General features: G+C 41.6%; 2 protein-coding genes across 2 annotated transcripts; both read right to left on the minus strand.

Moving 5' to 3' along the window:
• Positions 1 to 439: 439 nt before the first annotated feature.
• On the minus strand, positions 440 to 12074 carry fam83fb (family with sequence similarity 83 member Fb). The gene is made up of 5 exons (XM_071907518.2): positions 11486 to 12074; positions 5039 to 5206; positions 4215 to 4336; positions 2616 to 3361; positions 440 to 2056 (listed from the first exon to the last, which is right to left on the minus strand). The coding sequence occupies exons 1-5, from the start codon at positions 11948 to 11950 to the stop codon at positions 2010 to 2012; spliced, it is 1548 nt and encodes a 515-aa protein (XP_071763619.1). The 5' UTR covers positions 11951 to 12074; the 3' UTR covers positions 440 to 2009.
• A 1884-nt stretch (positions 12075 to 13958) lies between these two features.
• On the minus strand, positions 13959 to 21141 carry grap2b (GRB2 related adaptor protein 2b). The gene is made up of 7 exons (XM_078281845.1): positions 20980 to 21141; positions 19754 to 19841; positions 18672 to 18763; positions 17576 to 17698; positions 16277 to 16439; positions 15463 to 15534; positions 13959 to 14924 (listed from the first exon to the last, which is right to left on the minus strand). The coding sequence occupies exons 2-7, from the start codon at positions 19829 to 19831 to the stop codon at positions 14739 to 14741; spliced, it is 714 nt and encodes a 237-aa protein (XP_078137971.1). The 5' UTR covers positions 19832 to 19841; positions 20980 to 21141; the 3' UTR covers positions 13959 to 14738.
• Between the last annotated feature and the right edge of the window lie 1332 nt (positions 21142 to 22473).

A 22473-nucleotide genomic window follows, 5' to 3' on the forward strand; every position in this document is an offset into this window, starting at 1 on the left:
AACTCATCACACCCACACGGGGGCGTTGTGGGGCTGTGCAATGCACTTATCAGTTTTAGAGTGCAGGATTTGATGAGCAATTGCTCATCAAATCCTGGAGCACTAGTGTGCGTCACCACTAGGTGGCTCTGTCCTCAAACTGATGCCTCACGGCTTTAAAGGCCAAACCCTCACTCAGAAAGGGCATGAAAGGATATTTCTGTCACGGGAAACCTAAAATTGACAACTGATTACAAGCAATTTCCAGTCTAGAATTTGTGAATATGTTCTTGTCACAAGGGCTAGCAGTGTCTGAGAGTAAAATCAATATCATACTTGTAAGCACAGGATACCTATAAATTCAGTTATGATGGGATGCAAGTTCCACTGTTTAACAATCCAAGCCTTAAAAAAAAACATGATTGCACCTTTAAAGCCGTTCATTATTAGAAACCATTTATTGAGCACAATGAACAAGACATCCCACAACTTTTTAGTGCATCAAATACAGACATTGAAACAAATACCATGCAACATTAATTCACAGATAAATGACAACATAGAAAAACAAAGAATGCATTACAGTACGGTTCATACAGAAGGGACCATCAGGATTCCCTTGACATAAGAGACACCTAACCCAAACCCAAATTACTCCAGACCTTTAATGATTGTTTATTTCTTTCTTCCCACTTTCTCTGTGTAGCTGGGTCTGAAATCTTTGAGGGTTCCCTGTTTTCTTTTGAGGGGGAGTCGGGGTCAGAAGGAGATCCCATCCGATGTCTGATGGTGTCCTGCCTTAGGTTTCCATTGATCTGAGACGGTCTTACTTGTCTTTGGATCATCACCTTGCAGTCTTGGGGTTTTACTCTTGAAAGGCCAGTTGTGGTGCAGCTGCACAAGTAATCCCTGAGGGGGAAATACTCTACTTTCTTTGGATTCTGGTGGAGCAAGAATGTTGTGTGGACTTACTTTTGCAGTTTAAAGCTGCACTAGGCAACTTCACATGTTGGCAGGTCCAAATGGCAGCGAGAGGTGTGACTGTAATATTTAAAACAAGACTTCAAAACCCCAAAATAATGAACTGCACATTCCTCGGAGTACAGCTTTCTCTGGACGTGTGTATATTTATAGATATATATTCATATATTTAGTATTTTTTTAATTGCCTTATACTTATTCTTTAGTTTTAGATAACCATTTGAATTTTAATAATGCTCTTGGTAGAATTGTAAGTGAGGTTCGCCCTTCAGTGTTCACTAAGATTAAATAAAGGTTTGGATTGGATTGGATGGAGCGCTCAGTCACTGTTGTTTAGCAGACAGTTTAGTGTTTTACGCTTAAGTTTTGATTCCTGTGTACCAAGAAGATTTCCGGCCATTGAAGCAAACAGGGCGAGTCTACGGCGTCTCCCTTAGTGGGGATGGGACGCTCTTCTCTGCTGCAGCCCCACTTCGTGATTTAGGCTGATAAAACCGGAAAACTTTTACATAAAAATCTTGCCTAGTGCGGCTTTAATCGATGTCCAGCACCAGTGAAAGAGGTGGATGTGCATCTCACTTTAATGCACTCAGCGTCCAGCAGGGAAGTGCTCACCCCCACCGACATCCCCGCACCACCCAGGCCACAACAAGGTCCAGAGCGCGAAACGCGAGATTCAAGCCGTCACCGCCACATCCAGATAATATTGGCAACAGACATCCCACAACACGTTGATTATTGATTTGGCATTAGACTTTGGCATCAAACAAATAAAAAACGACACGTTCCAACTCCTGGAAGACTGTACATTCACTCGGTCGTAGGAAAAACAACTCTTTTCTGTAAGGCACTGACATTGTTAGATTTGTTATTAACCCAAAACACACACAACGAACATACATTCAGTATGGCCCGATGAAGTATTTACAATATTGCACAATCAAAGGTGACAGAAGTTTTAAGGAAGTAATTTTGGAAGCTGTTTTTAGAATGTGTGACTGCATTCTGTGGTCAGAGACTGGTTGGACTGCGTAGCCCGGGAGCTCGGCTCAGGATACTGTACAAGATGGTTTTGAACGCTGTCGACTCGTCATGCCTGTGACAAAAAGAGAAAGGACGAGATTATAAAAGAGAATGGTGAGGAGAGGGAAGGAAAGAAAGAGATACAGAGAGGAAAAGAGACAAACGGAGAAAAGGAATGAGAGAAAAAGCAACGAAAAGATGGCAAGAGAGAGGGGAGACAGGGAGGGACAGTGTCATGTTTTTCATAGAACAAGAGAGGAAAGAGACGAGAGAGAGAGAGAGAGAGAGAGAGAGAGAGAGAGAGAGAGAGAGAGAGAGAGAGAGAGAGAGAGAGATAGCAGGGGACAGTCAAACATAGAAAATAATACACTCAAAAGTACATACAAATAGCATATGAAGAGTTTTATTCCAAAATGCTATATATTCATTATGGGAAAAAGTCAGTTTTTCATTCAGTATCCTTAAAATATAGAAGTAGTGTCTGGAAACATGTCTGTATCAACCAATCAGTTACGTTATTTGACCAATGAACTACCATTATTTTTTTTAGTTGATATCATAGTTTTCAAATGATGGATATTTCATTTTAGAACAAATCTCTTCAAATATGTGCTCACTCAGTCCCGACTTACTCTCATTGTCCTGTCCAGTGTTGAACGCCGGCACAGATTCACTCTTGGCGCCCATTTTAGATAACTTCTTACTCTTCCATTTGGATGAGGATTTCACCGTCACCTCAAAGCTGTCCTCGCCCTCATCGATCCTATTGGTTTCCGTAGGGGAAGGGCACCTGCTGCTTGCCATGCTGTTGATGGAAAGCTTACTGCCCGACTTTCCCCGGAAGAGTCTCTGCCTCAACGAAGGCCTTGTCTTCTTGTCCTGTCCGACTCCGTTGGGCCTCTTGAAGCTTTCGTTCGGTTCTTCTGAAGGCAGCGGACTCAACCTGTCCATCTTCTCACTGCTGGCCCCTCTTGGCCTTCCCGGGTCCATCTCCTCAGGAACCTCCGCCAGGATTGACGCTTTCCTGGCTCCCGGCTCTTGCAGGGACCCCGTTGGACGCGCGCGGTCCCCGAACACCAGGAAGTATTTGGGGTTGTGGTATTTGTGCGCAGGCACCTTGATGTCATCCTTCCGTGAGTCGCCTAAGCTAACCTGGAACCGGGACGTGGTGGCTGGTAAAGGAGGACGTTTAGGCCCCACTTTGGTGCGGGTCAGGGTGGCCGTGTCGGCGGGCGGGCTGATGTGGAACTCTTTGTAGAGGTTCAGTTTGTCGGAGATGGCGTAAAGCTCGCGGAAGTCCCGGTCAAAGAAGTCGACCACCTGGCCCGTCATCACGGTGATCATGTTCCGGTCCATTCGAGACGTACACCAGGAGAAACTAGGAGACAGAAAAAAAATGTTTCGCTTAAATTTGTTGGCTTCGTAGCAAGTATTAAAAACAGCATTACATAAAAATATAATACAGGCATAACAAACAGTCAGTCACCAATGCAAGGTGTCGATGCAGAGTTACAGACCTGCAGCATAAGACAAATCATCAACATCAACATCTTCAACATGACTGACAAGCGGTCATGGCCTTCCTCCTCCCTCTACCAACAGATCAATCAATCAGTCAAACCAATAATTGTGAAGATGAACAACTCTCCCAAAACCACAAACCAGAGGAGAATAAAACATTTTAACGTTGTCAGTTAAGTCTGGAGCTGCTCCGTAGGGAGACTGATTTTGTTGACTCACTGAGTTTTTAATATCCAAAACAGCCTTATTCAGTTGTCTTTTTATGCTCTGAACCAGGAATGGTACCCCTATCTCTAGAAAGTCTTCCCAGGTGCTTTCCCAGTCAGCTTTACCATTTCTTATAAATCACTGTAGAGCAACTCCAGACTTAGCTGTACCTTACATCATTTTTGAGTTTGAGAGTTTGTTCTTTGGTAGTGGTGGTCCCCTTTAATTTAATCCTTCAATTACTATGGAGTTATTACGGAATTAATTAAGCACAACACACATATGAATACACACACATTCACTCACACACACACACACACACACACACACACACTCACACAAATGTGAATAAAACATAAATCATAAATCAGGTGGAATAATAGAAAAGATGTGGCAAGACACTTTTGCTCCAAAAAGTCAAAAGCTGGGAAGTGAAAACGCCCAAGCATGCACTGTACGCACACACACACACGCACACACACACACACACACACACACCTCACCTGTAGGAGCCGAACATGACTTTGTCCCCATCTACCAGCATGTATTTATTACAGAGCGAACCAGGCAGTCTGCCGAAGGACAACGCGAAGCCAGTTCCTTGGAGCGTTCTGGTACGGATGTTCTGGAGCCACAAAGGGAAAAGTTTACTGTCAGAACATTTGGAGGAATACTGCACACCATCACCAATGTCACGAGGGTTTGACCGATATGGATTTTTGAAGGCCGATACCAATATGTTTAGACTGAAGATCCCGGATGGACGGATTGCAGATATTTTGGAAATTAGGCTTATTTCTGGCTTTAACAGTTGACATTGTACTTCATACAGCAGGGTTTATAACTTAAAGCTGCACTATGCCATTTTAGAGATAACTGTTTGAATTTTGAGAAATCATGTATCATGAGATCAGTCGACTGCACACAGCACGCTCATATTTACCAATCCGGTCTGTGATTGCTTTATGCCAAAGATATCAAACAGAGACAGAGGCAAAAGATCAAACGTTTTGCACGAACAGCCTTCCTTTTAAGGTAACTTGATATCTTATATTTTTATTTCAAAGACGCTCATAAAACCTGCATTTTCTGCTGTCGATCTTTAAGGAATTAATAAATCCATTGACAATGCATTGCAATGAGAAAAAATGCACGCATGGTGAAAAGTTTGACGTAATGAAAAAATAAACATCATTGAAAAAAGTCAATTCCTGAAAGTTTGGCTGTTTGGATATAAGTGCCTAACAATGTGCAAAATCTCCATTCAGGCTGTCCAGGGTCAATGTCCTGAATGTCTGATTTATCTTCTATATAAACGCCCTCTCACCCGTAGGTGCTGCGCGCCAATCTGCAGCCTAGAGCACATATCCAGGAAGTGCGGCACGCCTTGGGCATCCAACAAGATGTAGATAGGCACGGAGCGACGCCAGGCCGCATCCATCAGGTCCTGGAGGATGTGGAGATCTGTGAGCATGTCCATCACTATGGCTATCACCTAGAAGGGACAGGATAATCATTTTATTTTACATACGTACATTTATTTCAAGTTATACTTGAAATAAAGTTAAACTTTGCAAGACCTAAAACGATGTATGTAAGCAAAGGTCTTAATATGATGCATAACGTCAAGACAAACCCATCAAGGGTTGCTAGCAATCTTTTTGTACGAGTGGATGTCACTTTTTGGTACAAGAATCTTCAATTTTACAAGGGTGGACCGACACACAAAAAAAGGATGAATTTATAAAATTCTTCTGATTTCCCCAGTGGGTCAGTTTTGTTCACACTGCGGTGAGAATATACATTTCTCACAGTTGCAAGAGGATGAATCTCAAGTCAGGCTGCCCATTCTGTCTCTCGTCTCTGTTCCCTATCGACAGCCAAGAAGAAAAAACCCACAAAATGCTTAAGGGTGGACTGCCTTCCTAGACAGCCAACAAAGAAAGACACAGGTGAAGCTAATCTGTCTGAGTGAAGCATTTAGTGACCCACTAATACTCTAACCCTGCGGGTGTGTTGTAAAGCCACATAAAACGGTCCAAGCTGGCCTTACAACAGCAGACTCAGTGGGGCAAAACAATGTATTATCCCTCTGCTGTCTTCCAGTCAGACCAACAGATCCTGCTGTGGAGATAGAGCTTGAGGAATCCAGGACTTTAATCTCAGTTTTTATCTTAAGAACTAGTTCAACAACGCTTTCACTTTCTCCTCTTTCACAGCCTTGCTATAAGTTTCCCCTCTGCTTATAGCAAATAAAGGAATTCCCCGGCCGGAACCGATTTTTATTTAACTTTTATTTTACCAAGAAACCCATTGAGAGCCAATTTATCTTTTACAAGGGAGACCTGGCCAAGCGGCAGCACGATGGTTGTGGGTATAACAAAATGCCTCAAACCAATAAAGGCTAATTGTACCAAAAAGGAATGTACATGAACATTTTTGGCATTCAGATATCACTCGTAGATTTGGTGCAACAGCAGAATGAGAGTAAAATTCTACATCGCCAACATTACAAGCAAACGATATTAAAGAGTGCAAGGGTCACAACTGAAGTGCCCTGATCTTTAGAAAGAACGCACATAAAAATACCATACTCCATGCTAAGAGTTTTCTCTCTTGAACGCCATTCCCTTTTAACTAGGAAGCCCATGACTGTAAAAAGTGATCGAGTTTTTTTCTCAACCCGTTATAGTACCGAGGCTTACACTATACATAACATAATCAAAAGGAATTGGGGTCTCATCCAGTGTGATGAGACCTTACGCGAGGTTTCTCTAGACCCCCCAGTATTTTCTTTTAGGAGGGCTCCTACCCTCGGTGATAGACTGATGCACAGTCACCTATCTGGCAAGGAACAAGTCACATGGCTACCTAGAGTGCCCAATGGTACCTATAAGTGTGGCCATTGTAAACAATGTGACATAGTAGTCAAATCAAAAGGGTTTACTCACCCAGTAACACAACAGTTATATACCACTAGGCATTTTATTAACTAAGACTACATATGTTATCTACCTACTTTCCTGTTCTTTGTGTTACGCTTTTTATGTGGGACGCACTAAACGACGTCTACAGGACCGATTGGCTGAACATAAATATGCTGTCAAAACTGGTAATTGTGATTATGCTATTGCTAAACATTTTAAGGACATTCACAATAGTGACTCTGTCTTTTTTACAGCTATCGGTATAGATCATGTCCCTTTAACCTCTAGAAGAGGGGATAGACAGAGAACACTCAACCAAAAAGAGAGCCGCTGGATCCATAAGCTCCAGGCTATGGTGTTTCCTGGTCTGAATGACTCTATTGACATGGTTTCTTTTCTATAGACTTATCTGATTTATATATTGTGTGTGTATGTGTTGACATGACATGTATGTTTGTTCATAGATAGATGTATACACTGACCTCTGGTGGTGATAGGTCAATATTGATGGCCTTACCTGGTAATTGTATATATGTTATATATGTTATATATGGTATGTGAGGTGAACTGCTTTCATTGCTATGCCCTGACGAAGGCCGTGTGTGGCCGAAACATGTTGGCTTGATTTTATCTGTTCGACTATGAACTAGCCTTTGATTAAAGCTTTTTAATCATATGAAGAGTGCCTTGGATTCACCTTTTTTTTGACAATTTGTGTAAAATATTGACTTTTTTGTGTTTTGTTATTCAGCCTTCCAACAAGTCGGCGGTTATCACGGTGGTCACGGTAATAAAAATTAGGGCCGGTGTCATAACTGTTATTATTTCTTACCGCAATATATTCACGATACAATACAACCACGACTCAATGTAATAAATAAAAGTTCAATGACAACAAAGTCTGACTGTGCAGAATTATATTTATTTCTGAGCCACTTTCTATCAATAGTATTGGCTTGCAACAATGTAAACAACAATTTAAAAATGTCTTTACAAAGTGTAAATAATATACTTTCAATGGAGAGTTTGTGAATTGTGATGGTCAAGCCGTCTCATTTGTGATTACTACAGCAGAATAAAATGGAGCTAATATCGCGATCCATTTTTCTGACCCACGATACGAATGGTCACATTTTTGTATCGCAATTTCGATATATCGTCCCATCCCTAACAAACAGTAGATGTTATATACTGTATTATCCTTTGAAACAATGGTAATGTACAGAAGGTACAGGTAGAAAAAGAAATAGGTAAAGAAATGAGAGCCACAGAGGGAAAAAAGTAGAGTAAAAAGTGTTCCTTTTAAACATGGGAATAATAATAATACATTTATTTGTATAGCACTTTTCTAAATACTCAAAGACGCTTTACATAGTAAACGGAATACACAAAACACATAACAGACAATATCAATAAATAAGACAGAGAATAAAACATTTCAAATAGGGAGAAAGACAAGAAAATTAAAAATTAAAAGACCAGGAGGCTGGAAGAGAGTTAGAGATTAAAAGCAGTTTTAAAAAGGTGTATTTGAGTCCAAGTAGAGGATGGAGGTTCATTCAGGAGATGTTTCCCATTCAGCTGTTCCGATTTCCTCGACAAGCAAACTCATGGAAAATGTGTCTCTCTAAACTTGCAACAAATGTTCCTCTCAGAAACGGCCTGTTGTTTCCAGCCAGTGTCTCACTGAAGAAATATGCTGAGCGTGCCTGTGGCAGTAACAACAGAGACACACGCTGGGACTTGTGTACAGTAGCCCCCTGCTGCACTGTCATGGCGACATATCATCATCATGCAAGCACAATAAACAAAACACAACACGAAAGAATAAATCTAATATCTGTGTGGAGAGATGAATATGATAGTACTTGGAAAACTGGTTGCTCAACATGTGTTATCTCTAGTATGTGTGTGTGTGTGTCTGCCTGTCTGTCATTATTTCATGATTAGCTTCCTCCCTTTCCCATAAGTGAAGTTCAAAGCATCTAGGTTGTGTTCAACGGAATCCTGTTTGGCAAAGGCACACACACACACACACACACACACACACACACAAACACACACACACACACACACACACACACACACACACACACACACACACACAAACACACACACAAACACGACCTTCATAGTTACATATTTAGTTACATACAGGTATGGCAACTGTGGGGAATACGTCAGCACCGTAGGAAGAGGCATAAAAATAACAATAACTGAAGTATATAAGTACATGTATGTATATAGTAATCTTGAGATTTGAGGGTTGCCAGTTCTAATCCCTGAATTATCCGGGGAAATCTGAGCAAATAAAGTGAACTAGTAGCTCTCTCTTGTCCCTCAAAAACTATCATGGAGTTGCCTTTGAGCAAGACACTCAGACAACAGTAGAAGATGATGGTTGGGAGGAAGGAAGGACAGAAGGAAGGAAGTAAGGAAGGAAGGAAGGAAAGAGGGGAGGGGAGGGGGTAAATTAGGATGGAAAAATAAAGGGAAACAACAAAGGAATAAAAAAAAACTGAAAGGTACACAAAAAAAATCGAATGAATATAAAGAGACAATGGAACAAAGATAAGGAGAACGCAATCGGTGGTAGGCATTTGTATTTGGCACAAGCTCATATTATCTTAAAAGCTAACCCCAAGATAAGTTCTGGTCTTAATTGACCCTAATGGGAAATGTGACTTGCTGGCAAGGCAAGATAATCACAATAAAACAGAAATACCTGAGCAAAACAAATAAAATGGAACAAAAGAAAGAAAGAAGGAAAGAAAGAAGGAAAGAAAGAAAGAAAGAGCAAAAGAAAGAAAGAAAAAGGAAGAAGAATGTGGGAAGGAAGGACAGAAGGAAAAAAGAAATACGGGAAGAGACAAAGGGAATTTCTAAAGGAACTTAGAGGAAAAAATGAGTAGAGGAGTTATGTAATGAAGGCATTTAAACAAAACCCAACAGTAAGCATTAGTATTCCTCCATGACCCAGTTTAAAGACAGGGGCGGCAGGGCGAGTCAAGTGAAGCCTGTCACTGTGTGAATGTGAATAGGCGGAATGAATGACTCAGTTTAGCTCCAGGAGTCTGTGAGCAAACATTATGAGGGGCAACTCAAATAAGCAGTCCACTCCAGCCTGCTGTTGCTGTGTGAGTAGGTATTAATCACTCAAACAACCACTCACCGTGCCATTTAACCAGGCCTTGTGCAACACACGGCGCTGCAAAGGGCACATATTGGAGTTTTAGTAATACAAACACTTCTCAGAGGCAGAGCTGCTTCATCTCATGGGTGGAGTTAAATCTCAGTGGGCGGAGCCAAAGAACTACAGTTTGTCTGGCAATGTTAGGCTGAACTAGAGAAAAAAGCAGGAGGTAAGAGAGGAGGTAGGTAGGTAATATTATGAAGCCTAGCGCTCTTACTACGAAGTGAAAAAACTGAAGTCTAGCCATACTAAGTTATCTAGGTTAGCTAGTTAGCCTAGCTGGCCTAGCTATCTTGGGCATCCTGGTCTAAGGCAGTGGTTCTCAACCTTTTTCATATCCAGGACCCTAATTTAGTCCACATTAGTCCCACGGACCAACATTTGATGAGATTTTGTCTCTCGGACACAAACCTGAGAATATTTTTATTGTTAGATTTGATTTTGTCCAGAATCCCACGACTATCTGTGTTGTAGGTAGAGAGATAACAGAGAAACTATGATCAAAACAGTCATTCTTCAGTTCATGAATTTGCTGGGGACCCTCTGGAGCCCCCCCAAGGACCGCTGGTGGTCCCCGGACCCCACATTGAGAACCACTGGTCTAAGGCGTGTACCATGTTACCGTGACGTCCTGGGTTTGAATCCAGCCCAGGACCTTTGTTGCATGTCATCCCCCTCTCTCTCCCAATCTTTCCTGTCTCTCTCTACTTTGAACTGTCCAATAAAGGCAAAATGTCCAATAAAGGCAAAAATAATCTTAAAAAAAAAAACAGCATGAATGCCATGAACATGAAGGAATTTAAAACAAGACGCCATTGCCAAATCTCCTTATTTGCCATTCAAGTTTGCCAGTTAGCTACATTGCAATCCAAAACACTGTGGTTCTATAGCTCCGCCCACTGAGGTTTTACTCAACCAATAAGATTATTTCTGCCTGCAGAGCGGCTCTGTCTCTGTTTGTAGGTTATAACTAAAACTCCAATCTGCCTTCAAAGGCTAGAGACATTTCTTTATGTGGTGTGAAGGCACTGGTTGATGATTCTCACACTAACACTGACATTAGTGTGTGTGTGTGTGTGTGTGTGTGTGTGTGTGTGTAGGTGTGTGTGTGTGTGTGTGTGTGTGCGTGCGTGTGTGTGTGTGTTACAAATCCAGTGCTGCTGACTGAACTGGGGCAGGGCAACAGGGAATGTTTGTGTTAAAAAATCTGTCAGTAGTAATTAGTTAGTAAATGAGTTGTGCACACTGCACAGACAGGTTTCCACCAGGCAGTGAAGGCATCAACAAGCAAAAGCAGTTCCTGTATTGTAGGGCTTTAAATTAGTAGCTGACATTTAGAATAGAAAAGAACAGTCTCTCTCCCCTGTTCACTCTCTCACTCAAATAAACATACACTTTCTTTGTCTCTCGCCCATCGCTCTCACTCCCACACACTCGCTCTCTCACTTTCTCTAACACTCTCTCCTTTGTGTTCTCTCTCTGTAACGCACATAATTAACTTCTCTCTTTTCTCATGTTTTCTGTGTCTATCTCACACACACACACACACACACACACACACACACACACACACACACACACACACACACACACACATATGTGAAACCAGGATGTGGCCCTCTTTACGCAGTGACCTTACCCCACCACACCTCACCTTGCTGGCCTCTTGGATGAGTCTGCGCACCACCTCCTTGACGTGTGGTCCGTTGTCTTTAGGCGGGTGTGTGTGGACGGCCACCCGGGTCACCCCTCTGAAGAACCCCCCGCTGGGCCAGCCGATGTCCAGCGGTGGCACCTCGGTGTCCGACATCTGGGGCCAGTAGGTGGAATGGACCCCTGAGTCTGTGTCGGAGCTGGCCCCCTCCTGCGCATTGGACTTGCTTTTGTTCTCATCGTTATAACTTCTGAAAACACTCGTTATCCATTTAATTTCTCGGGCTGACAGAAAGTCCTTCGTGTCGTCGTCCTGGAGTCGCGTTTTGAAGGCGCTGTCCCCGTTCCTGAGGAGCTCCTCGATAGCGGCGCGTTGCTCTTCGCTGTAGTAAAACTCCGGTTTGGACTCCGGGACCTTGGCGTTGATGTGGCCGTCCTCCATGCACATGAGCTGGGATTCGGCCATGGCTGCGGCGGCGGCGGTTCCCCCCCTCTGGAGCTCAGAGACGCTGTCACACCTGTTGTGTTTTTAAGCTTGTTTACCTGTGTGACGCCGGACAGGTAAACTGAAAGCTGGGAAAGTTTTCTTACCTGGCTGACTGAGACGGAGGGAGGTGGGGCTCGGGGCAGGAAACTCATGCTGCCTTCAAGTGCTATCGGAAATATCGTAATTACGTGCTAAGTGTAGCCTGCTTGAACACCGCAATGAATAGGAGTGGGAAAGTGGGAATTAGCTGTCATCATGGAACATGTAAGCTGTACACTGCAAAAAAAAAAGACTCCATCTTAATAAGTCATATAGTCTGTTACTGAGTCCTAAAATCATAATTTTCTTAAAACAACTGAAAACATCTGCCAATGGGGTAAAATAATTTCACTTGTGTCCAATGTGAACTTGTCAACTTCAATTTTCAATTCAAGTCAAGTCATTCAACTTCAAGTTTCAATTTTGTAGAATCAGGTTTCATTTTCTTAGCAGCTAGTAGTGCAGTGATCTGCCTTATTCTTTTTTTTTCTAGATGTTGACATACATTTCTAGAAGATTCCTGAAACAAGTGAAAATGCAATGGAAAGAAGTGGCGTTATCACACCTCATTGGCAGAATTTTTCTCTTGTTTAAAAAAAAAATAAGATTTGAAGGTTGAATATGAGACCAAATGACTTGTTAAAATGGACGTTTTTTGCAGTGTAGCCTATCAATTGCAAAATTATGTAGGCTATTTTATTTTTCTGCTTTTGTTTGGCATCCAATGTAAATAATTAGTATTGTTGTATGTTTTTATAGTCTTTTTTAACATATAGTTATCACACATTTTTGTTTTGAATAAGCTAATGGAAACATTGATTTCATTCTCCCACTGCAACACAATAGACTCGCTTTTAGCGACACCGAACTGACAAGAAGCACTTGAATGCAGCATTATGTTTATCTAGAGAGGGCTGGTTCTTTGGGAAGTATTGAACCAAGGAGTTTCTTGTAGCCTAACCCTTGTTCCTATTGTAAAAAATCGAACTGTCCAAGTTATAAAATGCTCATATAACCTGTAAACAAGACATACTGTGTCACATGCTTTTCTGGAACTGTTGACATTTCCCATTTTTGATTTGACAAAGGTTTATTCTATATACAGTACATACTAACATGATGCTATGATCCCCTATTAATGCAATAAACTCAGTGGTGTCTTTCTTCACTGTACTTTTAATGCATTTCTGTGATCAATTATAGATTATTGTAATATATGTGGCTTAGGAATTTAAGCTGATTTTACTGTTGCACTCTTTATAAGTCACACTGGAGTTCCCCAGCTGAATGTTCAAATGCAAATTTGTATTATGGGCTAGAGTATGTGCATATAGGCTTATGGGCATATGTATGTATGTATGTATGTATGTATGTATGTATGTATGGATGGATGGATGTATGGATGGATGTATATATGGATGTATGATATGTAGCCTACACGTTGTCTCCCGGTAGTTTTCCTTCCTTACATTTGGAGAGCCTTTGATTAGGCTATACATTTTTGGTATTAAGTTTTGGGACAAAGTACAGTATTTGATGTATATCACCAGTAATGAACAAGTCTACACATAATAATAAATGTAGGCTATATAGGCTTTGTTGGGCTGATCACAATGGACCAAATGAATAAATCAGTTCAGAATAGTATTTTGCTTTTGCAGAAACCTTTTGTTCTGAGGAAGCTAAGCAATCGGCTATAACTTCACAGATTCCTAAATTACAAAAACATTAAATGGACAGTAAATGGATAAATCATATTGACATAAACACCATGACATGCCAGAGTTGCCTTAAAATGCATGGGACCATTGACCTGAAGCGGGCCTTTTGTTCTTCTAATGTTTGGATTTCCAGTTCTGTTTCAATTTATTGTCAGTTATCAATAGTAACTCTTATCACTGTAATTTATGAAAAAAATAAACATCTTTTGCAAATAAATATCTTTATTTGTATTACCTTCATAACCAGCATATTGTAGATTATAATCTTTTCACCAAACACAGTGAAATAAATGATAGATGTGGTAGGATAGCTGAAACAGTTAATTCCATTACCTCTTAATTGTTTTAATTTTGTGTTAACAATCAAACAATAAAAAGCAATAATAAGTAGGCATCACTTTTTCAAATAGTGGATATCTCACCTTAAAATGAAACTCTTCTTTTACACCTTCAGTTTTGCTGGGTTTTTTTTTATATACATTTGACAGCTGATATGTGTATAAAATATGTAAAACATATTAAAATAAAAATTATTTCATGATCCTTTGAGAAATCCAGCGTCAATTTTACAATCAACCTCATTCCTGAACATTTTGAAGACACTTTTCTTTTTCTATTACAGGAAACCAACAGTATGCAGACCGGCCCTGATGTGGGAAACTGAAACCCTAGATGTGCTTCCCTCAACCAACCAGTTTTTCTTAATTCCTGAAAAGCTGACATTTTAGACAAACTGTTCCTTTTTTCTACGCTGGATGTGACTCTGGACAACTGAGTCCCTACCAGTTTGTCCATCAACCAGCCAGTCTTTCTTCATTCTTATGAGGACCAAATGTCTCACAAGGGTATACAGTGGATGTAGAAAATCTTCCAAAGTAATGTCATTTTGCCAGTCTTTACTTCTTCAAGGGGCTAGTTTAGGGTTCTGGCTTGGGTTTAGGGTTATGTTTTGAAGGATTAGGTTTAGGTATGGGCAAGGGCTATGGTTAAGTGTGTGTGTGTTCCTCTCAGACGGGCTTGGTGTAGTTAGAGGGGAAGAGGCCTGTTTTGCCCCTCAGCCGGCCTTTCCACCAGGACGGGTCGGAGTGTTCCAGGACCTCGATGACGTCGCCGGCGCTGAAGGCCAGCTCGTCTTTCTCCTCGGCGTGGAAACTGTACAGCGCTCTGACCCGCAGCGTGGACGAGGGGGCGTGCTGGACGGGGAGGACGACATGCAGCAGGGTGAGACACAGACAGGCAGGCAGACAGACAGACAGACAGACAGACAGACAGACAGATACATGTGCCAAAAATCCATGAACCCAGGCTCATTTAAGTTTACAGGAGACCCATGTTTCATCAGCAAAAGAGTGATCAAAAAGCACTTTTTGGTTCAGTATTAAAGGTGCAATAGGCAATTATGTTACCAAATTATTTGTTGATCCCTATTGTGTAATATAACATTTCAAGGCTCTGAAAGTGAAAACCCCAAATCTATGAAAAACAACAAAAAATATCTCCCGTAATGTGCCTGTTTTTCCATGTTCTGTCATATATACGTACATACGTATGCATGGTCTTATGATTTCTCTCTCTCTCTCTCTCTCTCTCTCTCTCTCTCTCTCTCTTCACACACACACACACACACACATATAGAGGGAGAGAGAAAGAGAGAGCACGCATGCACATACACACACACACACACACACACACACACACACACACACACACACACACAGTATTGCGGAGTACCTGTGGTGGTGCAGGGTTAGGTGGGGCACGGGTGGCAGGGAGAGGTGGTAAACGGTCTGTGGCTCCTCTTTGCTGTCAGGACACAAGCAGTGTTGGTTTAAGGGGGAATAACATTCACCCAGCTGGAGTGTGCAACAATCAAAGTTGGGTCTGCAGTGTTCAAGTTACAGTAACTGCATTTTCAGATTTTGCTATTTCTAATTCTTTTTATCAATGCAGAAAATGTTTGTGTTCCCACTGAGGAAGGCCTTAGTGCTGAAACCTTTGTGTTGTCCACATTATGTTCTTTATATTTTTATTTTTTATTTTATTTATATATATAACACCCAGTGATATGGTGTTAAAAAGGGTGGGTGAACAATGACATCCAGTTGCGATCATCATAAGGCAAATAAACACCAAGATAAACAAAAATCAGTTCTATTTTCATATTTTAATTTGTGCTTTTTTCATTTAAAAGACCTGATATACCAGCTTTGTACTACTTACTATGATGTTTACTATGAATAGTATACACAGGTGAGTAAATGCTGTTCTGCAAATTAAAAGGGGGTTAAACTACGATTAGGTTTGTTTACCCTCCACTACATCCCCTGTATACATCATTTAGTGGACGCAGTACCCCTGCAATGCCATAAGTTTACACATGTTTAATATGGGTGGTCCCATTGAGGAACCCATAATTCTGGTAGTGTTAGTGCCATGTTCTATGGAGCAATACAGGACCACGTAATTTCTATCCTGTACAGCACAAGATTGAAATTTAGAATATATTAAAACAAAAGGAAATTTAGGTTTCCATTCGTAGCTCTACCTGTTGTCCCGGCTCGTGCAGGAAGATCTGACTCTGTTTGGAGATAGAGTTCCCCTTGTAGTATTCCACCAGCTGGTTGAGGGAGGGGAACTTCTCCGCCCAAAGGTAATACTGCCCCCTGCTGTCCCGCAGCACCTTAAAGTGCTGCACGTCTGCTCCGTGTCTGCAATGGAGTGGAATAGAGAACAGTAGTATCTAAGTATGGTTTTCCTCGCCTATTAAACTCTCATGGTGTCCAGGTAATATTTACAATTTATACTTCTGATCATTTCTCTGCATTAGTGTATTAGAAACCATTTTTATAGAACATTTTCCTGGCTTACAGCTTCTTGTTGGGGTTCATTCAGCCTATAATAGGTATTGAAGGTATAGAAGGTGTGTAATGCAACGTATATACAGTGCATAATATATGAAGTAGCCTTTATTTTCTACTAAAAGCCGTTCTTGTGCTCTTACAGCATGTTGAACCCCCCCCCGTCCCTGAGCAAAACACAGCACAGTGACAATCCCACCACCCTATAAACCTCTGTAAAAGTCAGACAGAAAGAGAGAGGATGAGAAGTGAGTGGGTGATAATAGGGTGAGAAATAAGGGAGAGAGGAAGGAGAGGGAGGAGAAAATGAGGGAGGAGGATAGGTCAAGAAAGGTGAAATAGAAATGGATTTTGGGATAGTAAGGTGTAGGAGAGAGAGAGGGAGATTGAGGAAAGGAAAGACTGCAGAGGGAAGAGAAGATAGTGCTACTTTGTTAAAGCAAAAACCCACCCTAAAGCACTTTGCTCAGTCCCTCAGAATAAAAGAGCAAGAGCTTCTTTCTAGACATCACCATTTTGCACCAACGTTCAAAAATCATACAGGAGAAATCCACCAGTTTCTCCTCTGACAGCAGCCTCAATAGACCAGAATGCAATGCGGCCACAAGACATGTTGCTTTGAGTGAAGGATGTGACTCTCACTTTTTCTCGATCTGCTATCACTATCTGCACCTGCACATAAAACCCACAGCTGTACGCAACAAGTTCATGCCCCTTCTCTGCGGGTTGTCAAAATGCATTCTGGGAATTGTAGTAAATCACTAATCTAAGTAGAAGGAAAAAGGGAAAAGTAAATGACAACACTTCATCACAAAATAACTCCTAGAACATAATAAATTGATGATATATGACAGAGTTAGAGTATCCGCGGGTGGATTTTTCCTTTAACTTTTGCCCAACATGCAACCCCTACCTGTCCCCTTCTTCACACACACACACACACACACACACACACACACACACACACACACACACAGAAGACAGACCTGACAGAGATGGAGAACTCTCCTGGTGCGCCTGTTTGGCTGCCCCGTATGAGGAAGGCCCCCGCAGGCTGGGCCATCAGCTTCTCCTCGGCATCGCCACGACTGGCAGCCTCCTGGTACCAGCTGGAGCCGTGGAGGAGGGAGGGAAGGAGGGAAGGAAGGAAGGAAGGAAGGAAGGAAAGGAGTTGAGGCAGGGAGCGGCCAGGCCAGCATAGCAAGGAAGGAGTGGAAGAGGAGGGAAGATAGGGAAGGGAGGAATGAGGGAGCGAGTTATAGGTGAAATACTCAGGGGAGAAAGAGCGGGTGAGGGTGGGAAAGGCAAGAGAGAAGAATAGGAGGGAGGGAGGCAAGTAGAGAGGATGGGAGAAGGAGAGAGGAAGGGGGAAATGAGGGAGGCAGGGAGGAGGATAGGTCAAGAAAGGTAAAATAAAAATGGAGATTGGGAGAAATGGAGGATGAGAGAGAGGTAGAATGAGAGGAAGGGAGAGAGAGGGATATTATCCTCCATAAGTATTGCTTCTATTAACTCTCCTTAGCTCTTGTTCTTCTTCTCTGGTTGTGCCCCCTTCACTGTTGGCCGTTTGTAATTTGCCGATCAAGGAAATAAATCTTACTCTACTGTTACATTTAAGTTGATCTGGATAAGAGCATCAGCTGAATGTAAAATGTAAGTGTAAAAGACACATTAAGGTGCAAAAGGCTTGAAAAATTGCAAAAACTGAAGAAAAAAAAATCCAGTTCTCTGTTCTTTGTGGCTGCTGGAGACAATTCATTCATTTCTTAAGAGTGATGGCTCTTTTTCTAGTTAAATTTAGCAATCCACCACCCAAAATGAGGAAATACAACATCATTGGGTTTCACAATTTTTTTTTCCTGCTCATCTCTCATCTCATCTACATGATACATGATACTGCTTTATTTCAATGAATTAGTAAGACACTGTGTAGTGTTTATCCAGTGTCCATTTGCTTCCATGTGAAGCTGACTCTGTTCTCTGTTCTCTGTTGTTTCCAAGTGATAAGTCTCTTTAAAAATGATCAAAAGCCTCCATCCTTTTCTCTCTCATTCTCTCTGTGCTTTCCTGTGAGAGTTTTACCTGGGCAGATTAATGTTGATGTAGTTTTTGGGTACAAAACCCTCGTTTCCATTAAGCTCTGCTTTGTACCAGTCGTCACTGGTTCCCAGGATCTGACAGAGAGAGACATACACACACAGTGCAGCGAAAGACACAAAAACAACCAGAATCACTTCGTTTGTCAATTACAATGAATGTATAGGAATTTGTCTTGGTGGCATCGGTTTGGAGATGCATCAAAAACTAAAGCAGAAACATTAATACATACAGTACAGCCACCATGCTCTGTATGTTGTACTGCAGTAATTGCACAATATGAAGCTAATGACTGTCTGGTCTTATCAGCTGATACGTATATGCTTGGGTAATTTGTTTTGTGTTTTATTGTTTCAATTATTTTTTATTATGTGTTTTCATTGTTAACATACCAAATTTCCCTTCTGGGCAATAACAGTTTGACTGAACTGAACCAAGAACTGAGTTCTGTAACATAACAGAGGATCTTACTTTCAGTGCAAGCTAAGTAAGCTTCTCTGAGCCTAGTTTACACCAGGACGGAAATTTTTAAACCTTTTTTTTAGTACACATAAAGCTTTTAATAATAGTGCTATATGCATTTAGAATGAACGGTCAAGTCGTATGGCCCTATGAACTTCACTATACTGTAGCTTAAGAGGAAGTGTGACACTTCCTGGTGCAGGAGGGTGACATCGCCCTCAAACCCAGAAAGGCTTCTCCAGAAACCTTTCCAATAGCCTCTTAGCACAGACGTAGGCAGTTTCATAATGCATTTTCACAATCTGCTGCAAAACTATTTCAAAGTCCTTCTGAAAACAGTGGCATGTTGATGCAAATATGTATTACTCATATGAATGTAGTAGAATGTCAAGCTGTCAAGGTTACACTGACAATTAGAATATATACTGATTTACATGCAAATACTGCCAGCACTGTAGAAACAGTCCACATTTGAATGTTTTTCATATTGGGTTTATTCAATTCATAGCTGATTAGGTTTGTTCACTGGCTTGTTGAAAGCATAATCAAGGAACTATGCAAAAATCATGAAAAGTGTTATTTAATGTGTGTGTGTGTGTCCTTACCTTCAAGTGGTCTCCCTTTCTGAAGCTGAGTTCATCGGCGGCTGTTGCGTCAAAGTCATACTTGGCCGTAGCCTCCATGCTACAAGGACTGAAAGATGGGGATGAAAAGGAGGAGGTATGTGTGTGTGTGTGGAGGGGGTGGGGGGTAATAAAAGACAGGGAGACGAGAGAGAGAGAGAGAGAGAAACCTTGAAGATAGTTTGAGGTGTGAACTTAAACAGCGCACAACACAAAGGGCTGTGCAAATAGTTTAAAAAAGCAATCTTTAAAGACATTTTAAGTGGTTTCTTAGAGTGAACTGTTGTCTGTTATTTCACTTTACTGGGTGCATTTACAGTTGTATTTACTTTGTAGGCATTTAGCTGACACTCTACAACAGTACAACAAGGTATAGGCTATAGACCAGCACATTTTAAAGGAATAGTTCACCCAAAAATTAAAATTCGGTCATTATCTACTCATTCTCATGCCAGTACAAACTCGGGTGAGTAATGCAGAAGTACAATGGCGATCGACTCGGATTTTCATGAAGTAATGGATCGAATCTCATTTTTTTTTACTCATAAAGCGATCGTCAGGCGTCAGAAGACTTTGGTTATACTACACAAGCTTTGTGGAGTAATTTTATGGACATTTATTGCCCTTTTTGAAGCAGAACGTCCGGCTCCCCATTCACTGGAAGAAGCTCCTCCAGCAGCGAGCCTGGAGAACTCCAGGTAAGTTGTATGAAGAAAAAACACTCACCCGAGTTTGTACTGGCATGAGAATGAGTAGATAATGACCGAATTTTAATTTTTGGGTGAACTATTCCTTTAAAGGAGTGCAATGGCTGAAGTCAGTGACATGAGATGTAAATATTCTGGTCTCCCTGGAATAATCATGTATGATAGAGAAGAGTTTGTCATATACACAGTAACACATTCCTTATATTTGCAGCCTTATGCACCATCCATGTCTCAGTCCTTCTTTAACCTGTCTTCTCTCCATCTTCAGTAAGGGATCACAGACTTCACCTGGATTCAGTCTATTTCATGGTAAGTGCAAGTGGATCCAATGTGTTGTACCCTCAATGCAGTAGGAGGAAAGTCTTATATCGACTCCTCAGATATGCAAGCGTTTGTTTGCATTGATAATCCAAATTCTGCAGTAGCAGCTAGCCAAGAGACCATAATTCAAAACGGCATCTGTACCGCTTTGAAAAGAGACAGTGATATTGTGTTACTCACCATGTACGTGTTGTTCTCCCTGCAGAGCCGATATCATACAGACAGTATCATACAGTGGACACAGTGAAGTGACAAACTGCCACTGTCAGCTCACAGGATGTACAGTTAGACTGCAGCTGCTGCTGAAACAGGCCTTCTGCTGCTGACCACTTTGGGGATGTAATGTACTTGAAAATACAGACACAAGCACACACTAGAATAAACACATGTGCAAGTGGATGGTTCATGCACATGCATAGACACACGCACACACACATACTCAGGCACAGAAACAAATACTGCATGCACACAAAGTCATGCATGCATGCATACACATGCACACACATATGCACACGCAGCCTTACGTGTTAAAGCCACAACCGTACACAGTAGTGAAGTACTTTTGTAGCCATAAAGTAAAGTAGATGTATGATCTACGGCTGAATCTCTCTCTCCACTGTTAACTATAGGCCTACAATATGCACTCACATTGGGTACTAACAACCCTCATCAAGCCTATCCTCTAAAGCACAGGCCATCAAAACTTTTTGATTTTCCAGGAAGGGATCCACAGCGGAGTTTTGCGCTGGGGCCCCGTTGAGAAAATTCTTGTCTTTATGAAGGAAGGGGGGGGGGGGGGGGGGGGGGGGGGGGGGGGGGCAACAGTGGGGAGACAGAAACGCACGACTTATGTAGACAGTTTTTCTCTTGAGAAAAATTTTAGTTAATGCTATAACGCAATTTAACCAGTGGTCGTTTGTCTGTGGATCCCCTGGGATCCTCCCAAGGATGCAAAGTAAAATAGGGTAGGTAGGTGGGAATTTGGAAAAGACTGGGCTTTACTGTTGGGCCTAATTCACCGAAACTAAACCTAACCCTCAACCTAAACCAAACCGTAAACCTAAACCTAACCCTAAACCTAAACCAAACCGTAAACCTAAACCTAAACCTAAACCTAAATGTTGATGGAAAGTGCCCAGTTAGGAACCCCTTTGCCATATCCTCTGACCCCTCCCCAAGGTACATTATAAGCACACATCCTAGTTACACAATGATAACAATAAATAGTTACAGCACATCTTTTGCATCGGCAAATTAATTCTATAACACAAGGAAACAATGAGCATTGCTTTACTTACGTATCAAACCGGCCAGAGCAATAGCAGCACAGGCATGCATCGGAATATAACGTCTTAGCTTTGGTCAACATCAGCTCGCTGGTGTCTGAAAAGGGGAAGTTTAGTTCCTGTAAAAGAAAAGAGTGTGACTTGTGAAAAGCATGTTGTATGTGTGTATACAACATTTCTTTCAGTGGCTGACACTTTGTGGTTGTGGTTTGTTGAACTCATTTCCTTGGCTGGTAGGCTACTTCTGCTGTGTCTTGCAATTTGTGTGCACATACATCATGTGAGCATGTGTGTCTTTATTAACCACCGGCATTAATTTAAGGAGATCAATCATTTAAGGAGATGTTTTCTACAGTATTTAGTGTGTGACTGAATAATTCATTACTTT

This window comes from Centroberyx gerrardi, chromosome 3 (genome assembly GCF_048128805.1).
Source record: "Centroberyx gerrardi isolate f3 chromosome 3, fCenGer3.hap1.cur.20231027, whole genome shotgun sequence".
Classification (NCBI taxonomy): Eukaryota; Metazoa; Chordata; class Actinopteri; order Beryciformes; family Berycidae; genus Centroberyx; species Centroberyx gerrardi.

What these genes read in the sequence shown, in the direction of transcription:
- grap2b (XM_078281845.1), bottom strand. Translation starts at nt 19,831, where the DNA reads ATGGAGGCTACGGCCAAGTATGACTTTGACGCAACAGCCGCCGATGAA. An exon ending in ATCAACATTAATCTGCCCAG is followed by an intron (nt 17,699 to 18,671) that starts GTAAAACTCTCA and finishes CCACGGCTCCAG; the next exon opens with CTGGTACCAGGAGGCTGCCA. An exon ending in GAGTTCTCCATCTCTGTCAG is followed by an intron (nt 16,440 to 17,575) that starts GTCTGTCTTCTG and finishes ACTCCATTGCAG; the next exon opens with ACACGGAGCAGACGTGCAGC.
- fam83fb (XM_071907518.2), bottom strand. Translation starts at nt 11,950, where the DNA reads ATGGCCGAATCCCAGCTCATGTGCATGGAGGACGGCCACATCAACGCC. An exon ending in GTCATGTTCGGCTCCTACAG is followed by an intron (nt 3,362 to 4,214) that starts GTGAGGTGTGTG and finishes TCTGTCTCCTAG; the next exon opens with TTTCTCCTGGTGTACGTCTC. An exon ending in CACTGGACAGGACAATGAGA is followed by an intron (nt 2,057 to 2,615) that starts GTAAGTCGGGAC and finishes TTTTTGTCACAG; the next exon opens with GCATGACGAGTCGACAGCGT.